The 21,248-nt window shown below is 42.2% G+C and overlaps 1 protein-coding gene across 1 annotated transcript; it reads left to right on the plus strand.

Moving 5' to 3' along the window:
- The first annotated feature begins 3,738 nt into the window (after positions 1–3,738).
- On the plus strand, positions 3,739–14,096 carry CISD1 (CDGSH iron sulfur domain 1). The gene is made up of 3 exons (XM_015652305.2): positions 3,739–3,869; positions 7,782–7,987; positions 11,260–14,096. Exons 1-3 carry the CDS (start codon positions 3,839–3,841, stop codon positions 11,347–11,349), a joined length of 327 nt encoding a protein of 108 aa, XP_015507791.1. The 5' UTR covers positions 3,739–3,838; the 3' UTR covers positions 11,350–14,096.
- Positions 14,097–21,248: the final 7,152 nt, after the last annotated feature.

Below are 21,248 nucleotides of genomic sequence, written 5' to 3' on the forward strand. Positions count from 1 at the left end.
TATTAGGTTGCAGATTTAAAGATAAGGCGGCAAACATCACAAACCTCACTGTTTCTCTTTTCTTTCCTTATCACATAGTCTACCGCTACTGTAATAAATTATTGTATGTATTAAAAATTCGGAGAGATATAAATTAAATGTGTTTGTAATAATGTGAAATATAAAATGTAAAAAAACCCTGCTCCGGGTCTGGTCGAAATCCCCTTTGGAAAGCGACAGATTGCAACCAACACCCAAGATAACGAACTCAGGGAAAACCCATCAACTCAGACAAATTGACAGGACGAGGACCATCAAGACAACAATAGAACTGGCTCAGAGAAAATACCTACCTCCGGACCCGAGCAACGCCCTACGGATTTCTGTGAGGAACAATCAGGTTGACAAAAAAAGACAGACTCCAAAAAGATAATCATCACCAGACCTGAACACCCCACCTGTCGAACCAGGGGTGGAAGAAGCAATCAAGAAGGACAAAGGGAAAAACACGGCCTAGATACCCATCTGCACCAGCCCAGATTCCACTACTCTGCTCTGATGACACAAGTTGAAATACATATAGAATCTCCTTTGCATATGAGGAGACTCTGCCCGGACACTAGTTAACTCTATTATTCCATGCCAGGAAATCCATTCACTGGACAATCAGAGACACTTGGTGAATGGAACCTGCTTGGAATTTTAGCCCAAGGACATAAAACCTCTATAAAAACCGAAGCCTGGAAACCCTCAAACGTGGATTTGGGAATCCTATACCTTTGGTGTAGACCCTGTCCACCCAGCACTGCGCTGACTATTTTATTGTGGTATTTTATCATTGTTGCTTTCTGTTGTTTATTAATAAATCTTTCTTTTAATTCGTATCACGAATTTGCCTTTGCAATTTATAACAGCTACTATTTGCCTTAAACGTATTCCTCCATACTCCCCTTCAACCAATCCTTTCCCAAATTAACACCATCCGTCCCCTGTTGCCGAGATGGGTTCTTTGCTCTCCTTATTGCCCCCTCTGTCAGTGGATTCCTGAGACACCTTCTCGACTTTCCTTTACTGCACCCTCTGGGCATCCATGTCCTTAACTACCTCTGGCAAAATGTGCAAACATTCTCCCAAAGGAGCCTTCAGAGGTATTTCTGGATCGTCATCCCTATAGTTGAGACCCTTTCTTGATTTTCTTTTACTGCCCCCTCTGGGCATCCTGCCATATTCTACTCCCCAAAGATCCCACTGTACTCACTGGTGAGATTTTCAGTGGTCCTTTCCTGTGGCGTCTTCATGGATCTTCTCGGTCTGTCACTTGTCTGTCTCCTGGACAGTCTCGGGAACCCAGTCAATTGCCTGGTGCCAGCCAGTGTTGAAGGGAGCTGATCACTGAAACTGAGTGTGGTCCACCTCCAGCTCCCCTTCCCGTGTACCGTTTCCAGATGGTGGAAGGATCCTGGACAAGTCCACATCTTGTGCAGAAAAGCCACGCTATGAAAAGCCGGAGTCCGCAAAAGGAGACAGAGGAGTCCTGCAACTTTACTTGAATAAAGGGAGAGAGTCCACTGGGGCACACGCCCTCAGTGTTTTCTCTTTCAAGTTTTGGGAAGGCACAGCCTCCTTTTGTCCTGAACTCCTGGCTTCATGTTGCTCTCTTCCTTTCCCTGTCGGCTGAGGTACTAGGAAGGTACAACCTTCCCAAACCGCCTACCACATAGTTCCCTTGGTATATGTAATTTTCCCCCAAAGTTCAGAAACTCAGGCTTGTGCTTACCTATTTGTCTGTTTTAGGAGTCAAACTGTCTGGGTTCTGTAACAAACCTGTGGCTTGAAGTTGGTAGAGACATTAAGATGCATTTCAAAGACATTAACACCCATTATCTCACCCATGAAATTGTTTGTAAAGACATAAGCACACATCATTCCTATCAAGTCTGTGAAAAACAGAGTTCACTCTTTAGAATTTTTTAAAATTTAACAAAGAATAAAAAAAGGACAAACGATCCACCACTGGGGTGTTTTTGGCAAACGGCCAAAGAGCATGGAGGTAGCTTAAAATCATGTTCGCTAGACACTGTTACATTGCTGGGATTACATGCATATTCGTTAGCTTATACATTATGCAAACATTGCTTTGAGTTTTTGATGTTCTAGGAACTCTCGTTTGGTTTTAACCTCTGACTTGTCCATGGGATAATTAGGTCCATATATTTTATTTCTTCTTGTTTTATCCTGTTGGTTCACACTCCCTGATAGTGCCAATAGAGTCGATAAATCCTTCCCGGATACTCATGCTCTCTTTCTTGTCACTGTTATTTTATTACTTGAAGAGGCTAATCCACAGATGTAAGAAACAGAATAATTGTTTTACACAATTCTCTGAGTTAGTTACATAGAAGTATTTTAGTCTCTATTTTAACATTTTGCTAAGGCCTACAATACATTTTTACACTACTCTTCATATGAACTATACAGTGCATACATAAACTGACAGATTATACAAAGCAGTTAGAAGTGTAAGTTGTACTGTAGAGTTATATGTGACCTCCTGATCAGTATACAAAGATGTTTACAGTTTGAAAAGTAGAATATTTTCACCATAAGGTGCCTTCTTTGTTAAATAACTCATGTTGTGTCCTGTGTGGTAAATATCAATGTTCTGACAGCCTTGTTAAATGCCACCTGGCCTTTTATATTGCCTCTGCTGCTCCAGGCACCCCCTAATGGCAATTGGTGACACCGCCCAGTATGTAGATGAGTCAAACTCCCATGGGGGTTAGCACCCAGGGAAAGTGGAATTAACATCTAAAGACCCCTAGAATCAGTGAGCCATGACACAAACCGAAGTCCAAACTACATTGAGGAGCAAGGGAGAACGCTGTGCAACTTACTGATATTCCCGACCTTGTCGCCATACCTACACAACACTTGCTGTGCTTGACTACCCTAGATTTACAGCAAGCCAAAGTGTTCCTAGGAATTCTAGGGAAGATGGAAGCCCCAGCTCTGCCATGTGACAAAGCTGAATATTTCTTTCTCTGGGTCGTCCACTGGGAACAGCAGTGGTGGGTGCAGCCTCTTGAGCTCCCCCACCTAGAGCTGACCTTAATAAAGGCATTAAAAAGAAGCTGGTCTCTTTGCCTGTTCTTTTCATAACCATATCAAAATGCTTGTGATGCAAAAGCTAATCTATGAATGCAAATGCTTGTATTATTTTATCATCTATAACAAGTCCAACCATACGTGAGGTCCCAGAGTAGTGAGTCCTTAATCAGACACAGAACTTCGATAATACTTTACAGTAAAGAATAGTAGTTCTCACGTCAATACCCAAGTTTATGAGGTTCGAGGCGGCTGTCACTCAGATGATACAACTTTGCAGCTTCATCTTTCCATAACTGCACAGGAGAGGGCTCGTACAGCGATTCGTTCTAAGCGTTTTGCATTGTTGTTGGACACTAAAGAGCGCCACAAGCAGAAGAGAACGGCGGGGTCACGGCACGCCGCACCGAGCTAATGCCGGCACTGGATGCACAGCGATGCTCAGCACCCATTTTACAGCTGCAGAGGGTTCAATGAGAGCCCTGTGCCGGGCGTAAGGCCAATGACAGCGCTCGCGCACTCCTCCACTCCTCCGCTCCTCCGCTCCTCCGCTCCTCCGCTCCTCCCCTCGTCCCTCGTCCCTCGTCCCTCGTCCCTCGTCCCTCGTCCCTCCCCCTCCCCCTCCCTACACTGCCATTTCGCATTTCCCGTAACCTCCACCTAACCCCTTGTCTTGGCGGAAGACCTTTAAGGGGCGGCCCCGCGGCCATCTTGGGCAGTGGCGCGTGCGCGGTGCAGAGCGGGAGCGGGAGCAATGGGGCCGGGACAGAACAGCGCCGTGAGGGGTATGGCCGGCTAGGAGTTCGAGGTGTGAGCTGATCAGAGGGGCGGGGCAGGGTTGGGGGCACGGGAGCGTGCGCGGCAGGACGGGGGGCGCCCCTCGGGGGCGGATCCGCCTCGCTGCTCGTGCCCCGCTGGACCCCCGGGACAAGATGGCGGGCCTCCCCCCGCCGTCCCCGCTGGATGCGGTGGGTCTGGAAGCGGCCGGTGGGATCCGCTCATCAATAAAACCCCTACTGCGGTCAGCGAGGCGGGGTCTGCTGGCTCGGCCTGAAAGGTCCCCCTTTGCCCTGTCCCACCCTACCGAGGTGTGAGGGCCCGGAGCCGCCGAGGTTCGCTCCCGACTTCTGCGGGTGCTTCGGCCCTCACTGCGGGGATTTATCTGTAGAGGGGACAGCCTGTTTCAGACGGGCTTTTATTTTTGTTTTCCACCTGTTTGAGTGAAAATTTCGCTAAAACCTGTAACTTTCAGAGGTAATGTCTGGCTCTCAATACCTGGTACTGTATGTAGAGGTAACGGTGATATTTCTGCTGTGTAATGATTGACTTGAACTGTGCCTGAAGATAGCGTTGTGTGTTTTGAATGCTGTTGCGCAACCGGACAGGATGAAAGAGTTGGACCGGGTGGAGGATAGAATAGAGAGCTGAATTACCTAATTTTCTCTAAAAAATTGAGCTTCACGTGCATGTCTGGTTTCCACTTGCAAAGCTGCTTATGGTTTATGTGGTTAATTTTGTGGGCGAATGGTTGGCGGTTTTGTCGAGAGGTGGGGAGGGTGGCGGCTGCCAGTACGAAGGATAGTAGCAAAGACGTTAGTATAAAATGGGCTACAGTAATGGGAGACTATGCTTATTAAAATAATCAAAGCCCTGAGGATGACTTGGTAATAGCTTGCATCCGGGTTGTGTTCCCAACGGTAGCTTGCTGTCATTTATAGTATTGTAAGAATTAGAACAGTTCCTAGAACATGCTGTTAAATAAACTGGAAATGTCCTCATTATCTAAGAAAAGCATGGAAGCAGCTGATGGGACCAGTCTGGAGGGTGCTCTGTTTAGAAGGAGACAGCATTAGGTTTTTGTGATTTCTGATGAGATCAAACTCAATCAGTGCCTTGTGACTGGCAGGTTGCATTTCTTCCTCCAGCTGGCATGTGTCTCAGGCTGATGAATTTTGAAAATAATTTATTTTCTACTGAAAACTAGACACCAGAAACTTACCATATTTTTGTGAGATTTAATTCGTGGTAATAGTGGGGGAGTTAATTGCTTCTGTGCTTCTGTTCCCTTTGGAAGGCAGTGAGTAGCACAGCTAATGCATTTTATCTGAGAGGTGTGGTTTGCAGGTGTGACCTCACACCAACCACAGATCTGATCACGGTGACTTGTCTTTTTCTGCTTATTGGTGAAATCCAACAATCCTTTTCCCTCAGGTGGCTTCTTCACCATACAGTTTCAGTTCAATTGAACCCACCAGTCATTATCTCATTTTTTGTGGGTGGTGTGGCGTGGTAGAAGTGATTCTGGCTTTTACTGCTAGGCTTCTTGTGCATCCAGTTATCCTGGAACACTCTTCAGTAAATGAGTTTAATGTGTTTCTCCAGCACTGCCTTTTGTTGTAGGCGGTGACTCTACTGCACTGTCATGAGCAACTCTTGCACAATAATAGTCTGTTCATTGGCAGATAAGGAGAAAACTACTTGAAAGTTTACAAGCACTTCTGGAGACATAAAATACAGTTCTTCATGTCTAGAGTTAGTACTTTATGACTTTTGAATAATATTTTCTAAGCAGAAGAGGTAAATTGAATATTGCCTCTTAGGATGGTCTTGGACTGACTTTGTCAGGGTGTAGCTCTCCCCCATGTTGTTGATAGTTGCTAAAATGTAAATTGATCTGGGTTCTTAACAAGGATGTTGGTGAAGGCAAGACCACCTCAATTTCTTAGACCACTTCTCAATGCAGATCTTAAACGTGTGTTTTCCTGTGGATAGTCTCTCAGAACTCTCTAGCAGATCCAAAAACTCCCTCTGTAGCATAGATTTGGAAACATCCAAACCAGTGTTCTAGATATTTAGAGAAAGAGGAGAGGAGAAACTGTGATCTAAATCTCTTTCATTAGGAAATGACCAAAGAATAAAGAAAATAATGAATCCCTATCAGTGTCTTACTGCCATTCTTGTCTTGCTTTACTCTGGGGAATAGAGGGTGAAAACTCACTGGATGGATATAAAAAACAGCATTCACAGTATAGTCTCTGGGGCTTTTATTGTTTTAAGGAGTTGGAGAGCAGGGAAACATGCCTGCCCTAAATTCTTCGGCGTTAAAGATGATTTTCTGTATCTTAATGTCACTTTACTGTTACAGGAAGGGTTTGTCACTCATTAGCAGGGACAGTCTCAGTGTATGTTGGTGTTTTCTGTGTCATTTACTAAGAGAATTAACTCTGAAGGATTTCTGCATCTTTTACTCCTTTAGTAACACTGTAAAGTAGTGCCTGCCTTCCCTGATCTTACAAAGCTGCAGACACTGTACAGATAGCTGTCTAATTCCACGTATTGCTAGAGCCAGACACCTGTGGATCAGTGTGGTGCCTATGAATTAACACAGTGCTTTAGCTGAGGAAAGGGCTTGATACAGATTTTTAGGAAAGTCTGTGGGACAGGGACAGAAAACCTTGATACTTTTAGTCCAAGCTCACAGTGGAAATACAGCAAGTCAGTTGGTCATGGAAAGTAGCAAGAACTAACTTCTTGTAGACTTGGACATAGCAATGTCTCTTGCTTCACAGATGCCATGTGGCTTGGCATCTTACAAATCCAATTAAAACACAGAAATTCCCAACTGGAGATTGTTCTAATTTTATTAAGTTCTGTAAACGTGCTAAAATTTAAATTCCTGTTTATTTGTCTGTAAACGGAACTTGCAGTATGTGCATATGTAGAAGTGGTGGATAAAAAGCAAAGAAAGAGCAGCCACTTGTTACTCTGAGAGGAAACAACCAGACCTAGTGCTGCAACCTGAACCTTTGAGCCAAAGGTCAGCGTATTTTCATGAAGCAGAGAAAAAGCAGTGGAGCCACAAAAAAGTAGGAAAACTTCTTGCAGGAATGGACATTGTACTAAGAAAGACTGCATAAATTTTATCAGTAGATAAAGGAAGGAGAAGTGAAGATGAGAAGTGATGGCAAAAGGATTTTTAATGAAAGTTGTCTTGCAGATGTTCAGGACTTAATCTAGTTGAAATGAAGATGTGCTATGATTCTTAAATGTAATATTTTTGGATCCTTGTTCTTTCTTCTATACCACAGTAGGGATTTAATCTAAGATGGCTTTTGTTACTGGTGGTAGTATATTTAATAACTTCCCTATTGCCAAACAGCTGGTTTTAGTTTTTTTTAGTTACAAGTTGCATTTTATTAAAAGCTATTTAGTGCGCCCATGCCTTTGGGGGGAGAAACCTGGTTTTGGGTTGTTGGTGCTGACCTCTTCTTTAGTGACTTTCTTGCAACTGAAACAAACAACACAGTTTTTTTTTTGCTGCTACAGGATGTACTTACACCTGGTTTGGTGTGCTGAACTTCAGAACAATGTACTACTGATGTTAATATCAGAGTTTGCTAAACAGAAGAGTAAAAAACAAAACCAAAACATGAAAACTCTGCCAGTTTAATTCTCACCCTTGTCCAGAAGGGACTTGGGTGAAGTAGAACTCCAGTCAGCAGAAAAGAGCATATTAACTATGACTGTCAAAGGAAAATACACTTCTAAAGTAGAGAGTTACTACTACAGAACAAAAAGATCTGTTGGAAAGTAAAAAGGTGTTGCTGCAAGCATGAACACATTTACTGCTAAATAGTTTTAATAGAATGTTTTGGTCAAAACCTGACAGTCTCTTGTTTTTTCTTCTTTTATTCTAGTTGAATGGATTGCTGCAGTCTCTTTAGCTGCTGGAGCAGCTGCTGTTGGATATCTAGCTTACAAAAAATTTATCTCTAAAGACAAATGCTGCAAAGCAATGGTGAATCCCCATATCCAGAAGGATAACCCCAAGGTAGTCCATGCCTTTGACATGGAAGATCTGGGAGACAAGGCTGTGTACTGTCGTTGTTGGAGGTCTAAGAAGGTAAGAGAAAAATGAATGGGTCCAGTGTTGTTCATGTGCATGTATCTTTCAGCAAAACTATTTTTAAACTGCTTTTATTAGAGAAAACTAACCTCTTCACCTAAACTATTCAGCACTGAGATGTAGCAATATTCTAATCTGTAGAACTAGCACACATCTGCAGATGTGTGCTGATGCTTAGAGTAAAGCCTGCAGATCAGTGCTAATAGTGGACAAAACTTTCTCTAGCTCTTAAAAGTATCTCTTGAAAAGAGACCAACTGTCTGGAGCATGGTCATGAATGACAGATATCATTTTATGTGCTATCTGTGCTAATACTGAAGTCCAAAACTATTGGCCTCTTGGCAATAGGAGCAGATAACACTGTGAGGATCTTAAACACCTCTTTTTGGAGAAAGTTGAAAGCTTAGTCAGAAAGTACCTTGCTTGTAGTACATGGTGTAGGCCAGTGCAGTCACAGCGATATACTTTAAGCTCCTGTTTTTGAGCCTCAATATTGTTCCAGATTGCTTGCATTTGAATTTGGGTTGCTTCAGTTGCCTTAAATTAGTGATAACCTGGCCTCTCAATAACCTCAGATTTACATCTGATCTTAGAGATGTGTGACACCTGATCTAGCTGAGATGTATGTACTTTATCTATAATGGTAGTTCTAGGATCTGTAATGAGAGAAAGCAGGTTGCATGATTAATCCTGTCCATTTACCACTGGTGCACATTTAAAAGCTTCTTTAGAAGGTGCCAGTGTATGGAGACTGAAATAATACAGACCTTCAGAGACAGATAACTGCCTTAAAATTTAGCTCTCTCTCCTTCAGGGAGGTAAATACTCAACTTCTCAAGTCTTAGACATTGGTCTCATTAGGCCAAACTCAGCAATTTCCAGATGCTGTAACTTCAGGTTCTTGCTGTTGTCGGATCTGACTTCATTACTTTGCAGGTAACTCAGGAGCTTACACATTTGTACCTGAATTTGGTTTTACAGTGTAACCCTGCTAAGGATTAAACAGCATTATGATTTGATGCTGAAATAGTCTTGTGGAGGTGGCCTTGTCTTCTCTATTCTGTCTGGCGTCTGAACTGAAAAAACCCTACTTGAACCCTGGTGTTTGTGCTTTCTGCTTCCTATTAGATCTTCTAAACAGAAATGAAAGATAGTGTGATTCCCATTGCATTGCAGCTCCTACCAGTTGTTTACTATTGTTTGATATTACCCTTTTCTTGGTGTGAGATAAAAACCTTAAGAAGTACGTTTTGGCATATGTTTAAGGGGTATTGTCAGTTTACGAACATATTGCTCTACTGAGTTAGAGGGAAAGTAGATGAGGCTATAATGAGTACATTCTTAGAATTCTGATTTGAAAAGTCTTGTAAAGGCAATTAGGAGGTTGCTGGAAATTTTGGAGGGTATTTGTTTCCTTTTACTGCTGTTTAATGATAAGTATTTTAGTCAACGTGTCCCACCTCAAAGACTATATTTTCCAGTTTTGTTGCTTTCCTCTTGCCTGATGGGCTGACTTTGCAGCATGGGTAGCATAACCTCTAATAGGGTTTGTGTTTTTCTCATATTTGTTATTGCCAAAAAGTAATAAAATACATAATTCTTACATGCTTGTCATCTTTGGAAGTTATCAGCTAGCATTATCTAGCTCTTACAGTTCTCAAACTATTTTAATTGTGTGTTTTAATTGTGTGTGTTTTCAATGCAGGAAATTGCAGTTACTTCAAATGCATTAAGTACCTGCCGTGCTTTTGGTAAATGGGTGCATATAGGCTAGAAGAAATGTCCTTTTGTGTCACTCTGTGCACTTCTTAAGAGATTCAGGCTCACCTGAGGCATGAGGCTGTTGGTAGAACCAGTAGCATTAGGATGTTTCTGTTGCACTGATGATGTGCATGCTTTTACACCTGACCCCACATGGTGGTCCTCATCTACACGGAGTAACAAAACAGTTGGACTACACCTGAGTATTTTAGAGTAACTCTCTAAAAAATAAGTTGTTTTTGTCTGGTTTTTTTTTTTTTTGAAATAGTGTGCTTAAAAGGCTTTTGTGCTGGCCAGAGTCTTTGTGGAATGTATGTGTTTTAACAAACCACACGTGGTATCTTGAAATAAGTTTGTCTTGGCATGTATTATCTCTTAATAATAAATGACCTTTTCCTATTCAGTGTTGTGCTCTGCAGGCACTTCATAGTCGTCCAGTTTAGTGAAAAAACTAGTGCTCAAACTTATCAGAGGCAAGAGTTTTGTCTTTAAACTGTAATTAAAGTTAGAACGCTTGTTTTCTTACTTGTCTACATTTTTAGGTGTGAGTTAGGGGAGGTGGAGATTAATTTGCTGTCTTTTTACAATGACCTGCAGCTTCTGTGTCTTCCAGAGAAGTATTAGTCCCCAAGTTGTGGATTGAGGAATACTGCTGCAGACTATTAGTAGAAAATAGAAAATCCAGATGTGTTCAATGTCAAGGGAAATCAGCTGAGCTGTCCATATCACTGTACAATTCCCCTGGGGTTTGAGCTTTGGCCACTGTTGCTGCTATGCTGCTTTACTTTTAATCAGGGATGAACACATTGTGTGTCAGGCCCAATATCCTATACCATATCTCATCTTCAAGGTGACTATTTGGTGCTCTGGGAAAGTGGTGTTCAGTTTGGTGTTTTTCCCTGAGAAGCTCAAGTACAGTGTACCAGCTCCTGGGAGCTAGTATTCTGAGACCAGCTGACCAGTAGGATGAATGCAGAGCAGTCACTGTTGGTAGCTGTTAAAGATGTCTGGATGCGATCTGAACCTAGGAATCCCACCATTTTTGTTGCTTGAAAACTTGAAGCAGTGATGTTGCTGTAGCTGGACTTTGGGTTGCCTCCTTGGAGCTTGTGAGATGTTAATGTTTGATGGAAGCTGTGTCATTGTGTCTGTGAAGACCAGTGGACTGTGGTGTTGCACGTAAAAACAACTGGCCCAGGAACATCTGCTGTTGAAAGCTGGTCAGTGTCCCAGAAACATTCCTGTTTGCTCAGATTTTGTCAAAGTATCTTGTCACTACTTATTCATTGAGTCTGGTGGCTGTATTTTTAGAACAAGCCTCTTGTTTGCTCTGTGCTAGTAAGGATAAAGTTCAGCCAAAACCCAGGGAGACCTGAGATGCTGGCATAAAAGTTGTGGTCTGTGGCTTCAGTGGATTTAATGAGAAGATGCCTAAAAAACTTTCAGCCTAGGTTCTTAGTTCTGACTCTGGATGTACTTTAGATGTGTTTATTCTTTCTTTTTTTCAGTTCCCACTTTGTGATGGCTCTCACACAAAGCACAACGAGGAGACTGGCGACAACGTTGGGCCTCTGATCATCAAGAGGAAGGAGGCATAGAATGGACAGTAGAAACTACAGAATCAGTGTCTGACAAATCCTCTGTTCTCTTGTAATTGGGGGAAAAAACCCACAAATTCTTTGTCATATCACTGAAGACTTCCCAGTGTAGTATATACATCAGGCTTCAGCATGTATATTTTCTCTGGTGCTTGTCTTTCAGTCACTACAATGTGTAATTTGCTAAGTAGTTATGGTTTAAATTTTTTGTCCTGTAAAGTGTGTGTACCCTCTCACTGAGTGTGAAACTAAAATGAGGCACAGAATGTACTTCATCAGGAAATAGGTATTAAATTATTTTCAAATACATGTGTATCAAAAGGTAAATACTAAAATCCTGGAGAGGTTCCAAAGTCACAGAGCTGGACAGATGTCCATGTAAAAGGCAATGGCAGGGCAGAAATTGCAGTGTCATCTTGATCTCTGATTATGCTACATTTTCTGCAGGTGTCACATTTGTCTTATTACACTACTGTGCTGTATGGCTTCTGTAAACTAACAAATTCAGCATTGCTAGTTATGAACAGACAACAGGCTGAAAGTAAGATGGGGCTAGAGGGCAAGTTTACCTTTGATTTTACAGCAGTGTTGAAACTTGACCCTGCTTCCATTTGTTATCAAGAAAATACTACCCAAACCGTGGACCTGTATTTAGAGTAGGATTAAGGAAATGGTCTCTGAGATATTTCTTAATAGATGAGTGGAATGACACAAAGTGCTTCAAGAGTGATGGGCAAGGGGTGGCAGGGTTGTTTTTGCTGTTGGAGAAAGCCTTAGTTTTACTTACAGTCTTTCAGCAAAGCCAACTTCCCCAGACCACAGGATGCTTCTGTGGAGTGGCTATGCTGATTAATTCTAGAAGCTAAAATAAAAACTAAAACCCCACCCACCATCATCATCTGCTTCACCATTGCACTGGCTGGTTCTGGAAAGCTTTTCCTGCTGAGAAGGGAGGAGGCATACCTTTCTTACTATGTGGCTTAGGCTCTATGTGTCTTAACTCCTGCCTCCCTGAGCTGCTAATGTGGTTCAACTGATTTTACCAAAAAACCCTGGCATGAATGAAGAGAGGCTTTGAAAATGGAAACAAGAAGGGAGGGAAGGATGAAACAGAGAGAGCTCTTGCCCTCCTTACCCATGGCACTTGTCTTCTTGTTTGGCATGGTTGCATTAATAGCTGTCATTTTGGTTTCCTTAAATAGCTTTGGTTTATTAACATGCATTTAAGTACAAAGCAAAACCCAAAGGGTAGGACAGCAGGGGGAAATCTTGTACTAAATCCAGTCCATGAGTGTAACTGCGGCCTGCATAATATTGAGCTCTGAATATTCTGGGACAAGAAACTACCTCAGGGCTAGATGAAAGGCCTTGCTAAGAAGCTCGCATTTTAGCCTGGACCCTTAAGGATTCTTCAGATGATCAGGGCAGGGGAGGTTCTATTTATTTTATTTTTTAAGAGTGGTTGGTACAACTGGTTAAAACTGAAGATGTTTTGCATAGTCTCTGTGTGAGGCTTTCAGAGGCTGAGGTCTTGGCCAGCTGGTCTGGATTTGGGCAGCAGGCACAAAATGTAAAGAAGGAGGTACAGGTAGAGAAAAGTGGAGTGTTGGAGTAAGGGCACTACTGTCCAAGAGACCTCTACTTGAAAGAAGTTACAGTCAAATACATTAGTCTTTTCTGTCTGTCTTGAGTGTAAAGACACTCGATACTTTTTACTTTGCTGAGTACTAATGCATATGGAAAATTGTTTTAACCTAAAATTATCAAATACATTTTATCCAAAGCAGAGTAACTCCTGTATTATTAAAATATGACACTGTATATTTCTGTATTTTTGTCTAAAACACATTTGAGCTCATCTTAATCTCAAGGCTTTAGTCTGTGTTCTCATGGGCATGCTTTTTCTTTCAGTAGTGCTGTACAGCAGTGCTGCTGTAGTCATGAACCTGTGTCTGGAGTGGATTTTCCATCTGAAACTCCTTTTCCTGTCAACATCGAAACCTGGCTGCCCCTGAAGGAATAGAAATCCAGGGTTAATGGTCTAAGAAATGAAGTCCTAAGGAGTTCAGATGAGTATCCCAAGTCATAAAAGTATTTTGTGGAGTTCGCCAATAAAATCTTTTTGGGAGTTTGGGAAGTGGGCCCTTTGGGAAGTTTTATTCCTGGGAAGCAAAGTTGCAGAAGCAGAATCTGTTGATGTTGATTTACATCCTACTGACTTTTGTTTTGGAGAAGTATTGCATTTCTGAACGTTGATTTGAGTGTTCAGATCTTAATTAGAGGCACATACAGTTCCTATACTGTACCTTATTTATGCAAGCTGTCCAAATGTGATGATGAGAAGAGTCTTGGATTTGAAGAAACAAACTTAACCAAGCAGTCTCAATGAGCATCACAGAGAGCACTTCATTTTTTCTCTTAGTACCATAATAGGTTGCCATGTTCTAATGGGCAGAGTGCTTGACTGTTGCAGTGTTTTCCTAAGTCACTTTCTTTAGTGCTTTTCTCAAATACTCTCTAGAGTATGAATGCATTGGTTACATTTCTACCAGTTTTAACTATAAAGAAATTATGCAAATGGTGCAATTTTGACTTCAGATTTAAACTCCTAATATAAAGCCTTCAAAAATTAAAGCAGAGAAAAATCCCTGCTGCAGAGTAAAACTGTTTCTGCTCCTTATTGTTATTTTCAGCATGCAAGTGTTTGTTGGGAAGGTCAAGAAATTAAAGTACTGATTCTTGAGTAATTGAGTGTGACTCATCAAAATAGTGTGAATATCAGGTGTTTGAGTGCTTCTACAGTCAGGATCCTTGAAGGGGATAGGCTATCAGTTACAGGTGTTTCCTGCAGGTTTCATTGGAGCACTCTTAGTCTGCAGGCTGAGGAGGTGGTGGAGGCCAGCAGCCAGCATTGCAGCTATGCTGCTCCACTGGATGGAAACAGAGGCTGTGTGTTGTGGTTTGACACTGGCCAAACATCAGGCATCCATAAAAGCTGTTCACTCATCCTTTCTTGCTATCAGCTGGGCAGAGGAGAGGGGAAAAAAAATAATGAAGGGCTCATGAGTTGGGATGAGGACTGTGAGAAAACACTCTAAGGGCAAGACAGGTTGCCCTAAAACAAGTATAAAGTATTTTTATATGTATATAAAGTAAATCTGTTATTAACAGAGTCAGAGAAGACTAATGAGAAGTAAAATAAGCCTTTAAACCACTTTTTTTCCCTCCAGCCCATCCCTCCTTCTGACTGCCAGTGCAGGGAGACAGGGTGTGGGGCTTTTGGTCAATTTATCATTCAAGATCATCTTCTCTTTGCTTAGGGAGAGGAGTATTTGCTATGCCATGGGGTCCTTGGTACTGGAGACAGTTCTCTCTCAGTTTCTCTAGTGTAGCTCTAATCTCATAAGCAGCAGTCTTAGCAAATCTGCTGCAACGAGTCACTCCAATGGGCAAACAGTCTTCCCAAAACTGCTGTGATGTGGGTCACTTGGCCATAGAGTGCAGTCCTCTAAGAATAGACTGCTCTAGTTTGGAAGCAAGGGCCCTCTATCTCTGGAAGCAGGGGCCCTCTCTGTCCCTTTGGGTCTCCCACTAGATCACAGCTTTCTCTGGCATCCATCCATTCCAGTGTGAACACTTCTACAAGCTGTGAGTGGATCTCTGCATCCCTCAGGGACTTCATGGGCTGCAGGGGAACAGCTGTTTTTACCATGGTCCTCACCAGGCCTACAGAGGAATCTCTCTGGTGCCTGGAGCACCTCCTCCCCATTTTTCCACTGACCTTGGTGCTGCCATGTTTTTTGTCCCTCCCACTTCCTCCTCTGACTAGAAGAAAAACTGCTGCCTATACTATTGCCAACAAGTTCCACTAATTCAGATTTCTGCAGGATTTCACAGTGCTAAGAGGTTGATCATGTCTAGGTTCCACACTGGAGAGTCACTCACCATGATTTTGCTGTTTGCCATGTGGCTGCTGCGGCACTGGTGCTATTTAATGCCTCTCTTTAGGCGGGGTGCTGGGAAGGAGAAGCTGCCTATGCTCTTCTGCCTGCAGCATGGCTGGCTAGAGGTGGCCAGGCAGGCAAGGCTCGCTGCAGGCTGTACCAAGATGGTGGAGACCACAGCACGTTGCTGTGTGCTTCACTGGGATGGCCCTGGTGGTGCCTGGCCACCCCTGGGAAAAAAACTGCATGCGCTGTTTTGATTTTCTTATTAAATATGTCATCACAGAGGCATTACCAACCTCTCCAACTGGGCCAGCAGCATTTCCATCTTCAGAGCCATCAGAGATTGGCTCTGTGGACATGGTTCTAGCAGCTTCTCACAGAAACCACTTCTGTGGCCCTCCCCTGCTACCAGAAAACCAGTCCATGCCAAATCAATACACTGTGCAGTGGGGCCTCCATGAGCACTAATCTAGGGGCTTTCTCCACAGCTGTGGATTTCAGGGGTTTCAGCAGCAGTGCTGTCTGGCTGAGCCCAGGCAGCTGGAAGTGCTGTATAAATATGTTAGCAACGAAAGCAGCGTTTCATGGCCAGAGCCTCATATACTTTGAGTCCAGAAGGTGTATTGCCAATTCCCTGACAGGAGCCTGCTAAAATTACCATATTGTTGCTATTTGGGTCTTGTTCTGGTGCTGTTGGGGTCTGTAAAGCTTACCTCATGCAATTGTGCAGCAGTTAGACTTGGATTTTCCTTTCAGTGTAATGCAACTAAAGACATGTAAACATGAGTTGCTGTTGTATCAGTTGCTCACTCACAAGAAATGGAAGAACATTTTGTAATAGCAGGAAGGGTAGGCATGAAACTAAACATTGGTTTTGCAAAGGAAGCTTTACAGCTGGCTTCTCCTTAGCCACCCTGGACATGGAAGTCTCATGCTAAATTTGGCCTTTCTTTCAGTTCCTGAAACTTCAAGGCTGACAAAACCCACACTGAGCCTTGACTGGATTAGATGGACAATCTCCCCCTTGCCTGTGGGCAGAGAGAGGATACCCAACACCACTGCCAGGAAGCTGAGTTTATTTGTGTTCACCATCACTATTTCAGCCCAGGCAGAACATTTCATGCAGATCTGCTCTGACTCATGTTCAGTCTAGCAGTATTGGATACCTGTTCCTCCAATTGTTCTCTGTATCCAGGCTTGTTCTGCTGTGGTGTTACTGCATTGGTGAGTGGCTTCTTTGTTTTGCACTGTCATAATAATTTTCCTAGAGCCATGATGAATTTAGAATGGGTATCTGGGCCTGCTGCTTCAAACTCTCTGATGCTTGTTTTCTATAGCTATATAGCGTGTGTAGTGTATTTCTGGCAGGATGGTTTCCAAGCTGCCTAATGCCTAACTTGCCTAATGCAGAGAGCAACTGAATAAAAACTAAATAACATAAAAATAAACAAGCAAATTTGTGAAGAGAAAGAAAAAGAGGAAAAGGGAGAAAAAAAATGTGGTGGATGGGAGGAGAGCCTAAGCTAGAGAAGATCAGTAACAGTACTACATGGTAGCAAAAAGGGATAAATCAAAAAACATGATGGTATGTTGCATTTCATTATATACCCTTACAGAGCCAAGCATAAAAAGAATAAAGTGGTGGTTCTATTAGCCAAACCTGTGCTTATCAGAGTTAAAGGGGTTATATGTTTGAGCAGACATCTCTTACTGGGGATTTTCTTCCTCAGCTGTTTGTGAAATACCGTAATACTGGACAGAAAGCAACACACACTGGTGCAGTGGGTCCCATTAGCAATCTTCTGTTCCTCCACACCCTACTTTGTAAGCTGTTTAATTAGATGTGCAGTAGTAATAAATAGAAGGAGTATTTACTGGTATGCTCCCAGAAGTCAGTAAAATCACAATAAGTTTACAGGACTAGCAAAGCAGGATCCAGTCTGCCTTTCGCGTGTGCAGTTTGGAGTGGTAAGAAGGGATTTACCTGGCTTCTCAAGCAGCTTCTGTTTCCTTCAGTATATAGAAGCTGCAGAGGTCTCACATGAGCACAGATAGATCATGTCTCTTGTTATATTTTTCCCAGCTGAAGACTCAACCATCCCTCTTTCCTATTTGGCATTGCACTGCCCTTAATCCACTCTGTATCCTATTTTGTCACACAGACTGTGATTTTCTTGTGCTGTTTTACTATGTGTGGCAGACTTAAACCCCAAAAAAGTGCCTTCTATTCTCTAGGAGCAGCCTGTGCAAAAAGACTTCCTGAGCATCCCAGAGATTACATCTTTAATGTATAAAGCGTTCAAAAACTCAGTGTACTCCAAGGGTGTGCCCAATAACTGCAATGTTTGTTCTGTTCACTCAAGTTAACTGACAACAGGCAGCAAAATGAATGATAGGTCACACTGCGTAACTTTTCTCAAATACTTTCCTACAGCTGGAAAATATCACCATACATGGGTAAGACATATTCAAGATGCACTGTCTGTTCACTGCCAGGGCTCTTGCTCAAGATTTGGGTACCAAAACAATGGGCAGCACAGACTTCTACTGCAGTAATTATTAAATTTAATGCTCCTTTCAAACTGTTCTTTCAATCTCATTCTTAGCTCTAACAGCTATGCAAGTTAAATTACTTTTTAAGGGTTGTGACTGTTGTTTTGCAAATAAATTTTGGTGGTAGCATATAATTTAATAGAACAGACTTTTAATGCCAGCGGGTTTAATCAATAAATAAGTGTTTAATTTTACTATGGGTGGAGGCAATCTAAGTCACCTCTAGGGAAAGACAAACAGGCATTTTAAATAAACCGCTAGGAATGTTAATCACCTTAAATCAAATTCTGGACTTATCCTAAAACATTAGGATGTGACTGGTAAAATCCAAATACTATCATGCATTTTTAAACCCTGAGCAACCCACCCTCGATAGTGGTGCAACACTTTACTTGAAAAAAATCCCTGTTTAGAAGGACAAAAGGAGGATCTGTGTCTGCATGTAAGCCATGAAATCAGGAGATAGTACTGAAGACTTTGATCTGAAGTTTCTGTTTTAGATAGAAGCTCAGCTCCTTTCGCTCAGCTCCTTTCTTAAGGGTGTCAAAGCACACACATTTGTCATTGCTTCTTTTCTAGGACTAGAGGCAGCTAAAGCTTGTTTCAGCTATTTAGGCTCTCCACAAATCATGGTTTAATCTTTCACACTGATAGTTAATGGTATGTTCCTATTCTCTTTGAGTGACCAGACATGGAAGTCAGACTCAGTATATGTCATGCTGAGTGTTATAAATGAGTAGCCAATTTGATTAATAAAAAATAATTTATTCTATAATCAAAATACAATCGTAAAAAGCCACAAGCAAAAGTCAGATTGGAGCTGAACCAGGCGAACAGCATTGGATGAGCCAGGGAGGGGCTTGCTAGCACCACTTCGCCATGCTTCACAAACTGTGACTGTCCCAGGGTGCTTTTTATATGTTTTCAGGCTTTTCGGGGGTCCCTTGTGTCAGGAAAATTAATCCACAAACACCAGAGGTTTATGTCCAAAAAGGAGACAGAGGAGTCCTTTTACTTTATTCGAATAAAGGGAGAGGCCATGGGGCATTCCCCTAGGGTCTCCAAATTTTTGGAGGTCACAGCCACCCTTTTATCCTAATTCCCACCTGCTTGTCCCTTCCCTCTTTCCCCATAGGCTGAGGTACTTGAGAGGTACAGACCTCCCAGAATGCCTGGGATACCTCCCCGGCCCCGCCATGCGTAATCCCTTCTTAATTCTTAACTCTTGTGGAATTCATGGTGCTTCTTCAGTGCCTCTTTCATCTTTCTATGGAATCCATCTCATTGTTTCTGTTATCTCTCAGTGATAGTTGCATTTTATCAGCAGACCCACAGCTTGTTTGTAAAGACAAACCTGTCATCCCTCTCAATCCCTCCTCTTTTTTTGTTAATAATTGTCTTTACATACTCCAGTTATCATTGACTTAATTTCTTGTTCTTGCGTCCTTTTTGGCTTTGCAGTTATTTGCAGTTATTTGCAGTGGCATCATTCTCTGCCCTTTTGTAGTCATTTCTGGGTCAGTAGGCACGGCTACTACCTGCATCCCTTTGAACACATGTTGAATGAGTTGTATTAAACAAAGGATTATGCATGGTAAAAAGATTAGTTGCTACAACACATAAGAGGAAAGAAAAGCATTTGTTTAACCCATAGGCCACCAGGTAACTGTCATAAATGCAACAGCAAAATATGGTTACTATAGAAAGCCATTTATTATAAAACAATTTTGATCAGAAATGACAAGAGAAAAACCACAATAAATGAATCAGTGCAGCGCTGGGTGGACAGGGATCTGTACCCAGAGGTACCGATCTCCTAAATCCACAAGGAAGGGACTGTGGTCTGGGGTTTTTATTGGGATTTTGTGTCCTGAGGCCAAACTCCGAGCAGTTGCTGTTCAACAAAGAGTCTAGATGGTTGGTTGAATGAATTTCCTGGAACCGCTGAGCTGAGTCAATCGCGGACTGGGCAGAGTCCTTTCGCATGTGAAAGGTTCTGAGTGCTTCCTGATTGTATCTCCGGTTGGGCTCTCAGGGTGATGTGGCCAAGTCCATGTGGAGCCGATGGATATCTTGGTCTGGCTCTGCCCATTGTTTAGCACGATTGCATCTCTGGTCGGGGTTTGTATGATACGTCCGGTGCGGAGCCGGTGGGCATCTCATTGTCTAGCATGATTGCATCTCTGGTCGGAGTTTGCGTGGTAAGTCCGGTGTGGAGCCGGTGGGCATCTTCGGCCAGGCTCTGCTTATTGTTCAGCCTGATTGCCTGTGTCCTGCTCTTTCTTTCAGGCTGGCAAGCGTCGTTTAGGGTCGTTACCACCTGGATGGGTGTTTCCCTGCTAGGTTTTAGGAAGAAATCCTTTGGCTATACTATATTTTGTTTTAAATACAATTATACGCTCGTTTTATTCTCGCATGAATTTTTATTCCAAGTTACATTTATCACATAACCATGAAAACATGTCCCATTCCCATCCTTTCTGTGTTTGGACCGGTACATGAGCTAATTTTCTTATTCCTTTTGTTATTTTTACCACCTTTCTAATGTCATCTATTTGCAAACAGCAGTTTGAGTCATTAAATTTTCCACACACTCCCTCTTCTTCGCTAATACATAGTCTAATACCATCTCATGTTGAAATACTGCATTTTTCATCTGAGTAGACTGGTCAGCAAGGAGGTCAAGAGCTGTAGCTGTCTGGTTGATTATAATTTCAAAGACAGCTTGCAACTTAATTACCTGATTTTAAATTATAAATGCGTTCTCTGGCACCTGATATTCATTCGGGTGATCATTCATCTTTGCCCCTCTGTTTTACAGCTTTAAGGAGGGCAGTTGGGGGTCTAATAATCTAAACCCAAAGATAAATTCCAGTCACAAATGCTTTTTCTCATGTATAGGCTTCTTGTTCTATTTAGACAATATATGTCTCTTTCAGAAGAATGAAGCTGCCATGGACTTCCTTCTTTGTCTCAAAATCTTGTTCTATTATGGACATCACTTAGGGTGCTAACTTACCATTTAGGCTCAACCGGGCTAGCCACCCATGGCCAGTTTTCAGATTTCTCTGGCCCTCTGCAGACCCAACAATTGATAAGGTTAAAGGTTTTTGCTACTTCTTCTCCTAAAATTAAAAAATTATTTTGTCACTTTTGGTTCCAACCTAACTGACAAAGGTAAAATTATTAAGAGAAACATTCTAATAGTATAATAATCTAATTTTATAATTTAATTTTCACTTTCACGTTGTCTCTCTTAAAAACGAGATTCACTTAATAAATTATAAAAAGAATTTAATATAAATAAAAAGACAATTAGGAGACAAAAGAAATAAAGCAAAGGGTTAAAACGGCCGGGTGCCCTGGGGGTTGCCAGGAACACACCTGGTATCCCAGGAA

This window comes from Parus major, chromosome Z (assembly GCF_001522545.3).
Source record: "Parus major isolate Abel chromosome Z, Parus_major1.1, whole genome shotgun sequence".
Classification (NCBI taxonomy): Eukaryota; Metazoa; Chordata; class Aves; order Passeriformes; family Paridae; genus Parus; species Parus major.

Bases quoted from the DNA above. Each gene is read 5' to 3' on its own strand.
- CISD1 (XM_015652305.2), top strand. From the start codon at position 3,839: ATGGGGCCGGGACAGAACAGCGCCGTGAGGG. The intron at 3,870-7,781 runs GTATGGCCGGCT...CTTTTATTCTAG, and splicing joins ACAGAACAGCGCCGTGAGGG to TTGAATGGATTGCTGCAGTC. The intron at 7,988-11,259 runs GTAAGAGAAAAA...TCTTTTTTTCAG, and splicing joins GTTGTTGGAGGTCTAAGAAG to TTCCCACTTTGTGATGGCTC.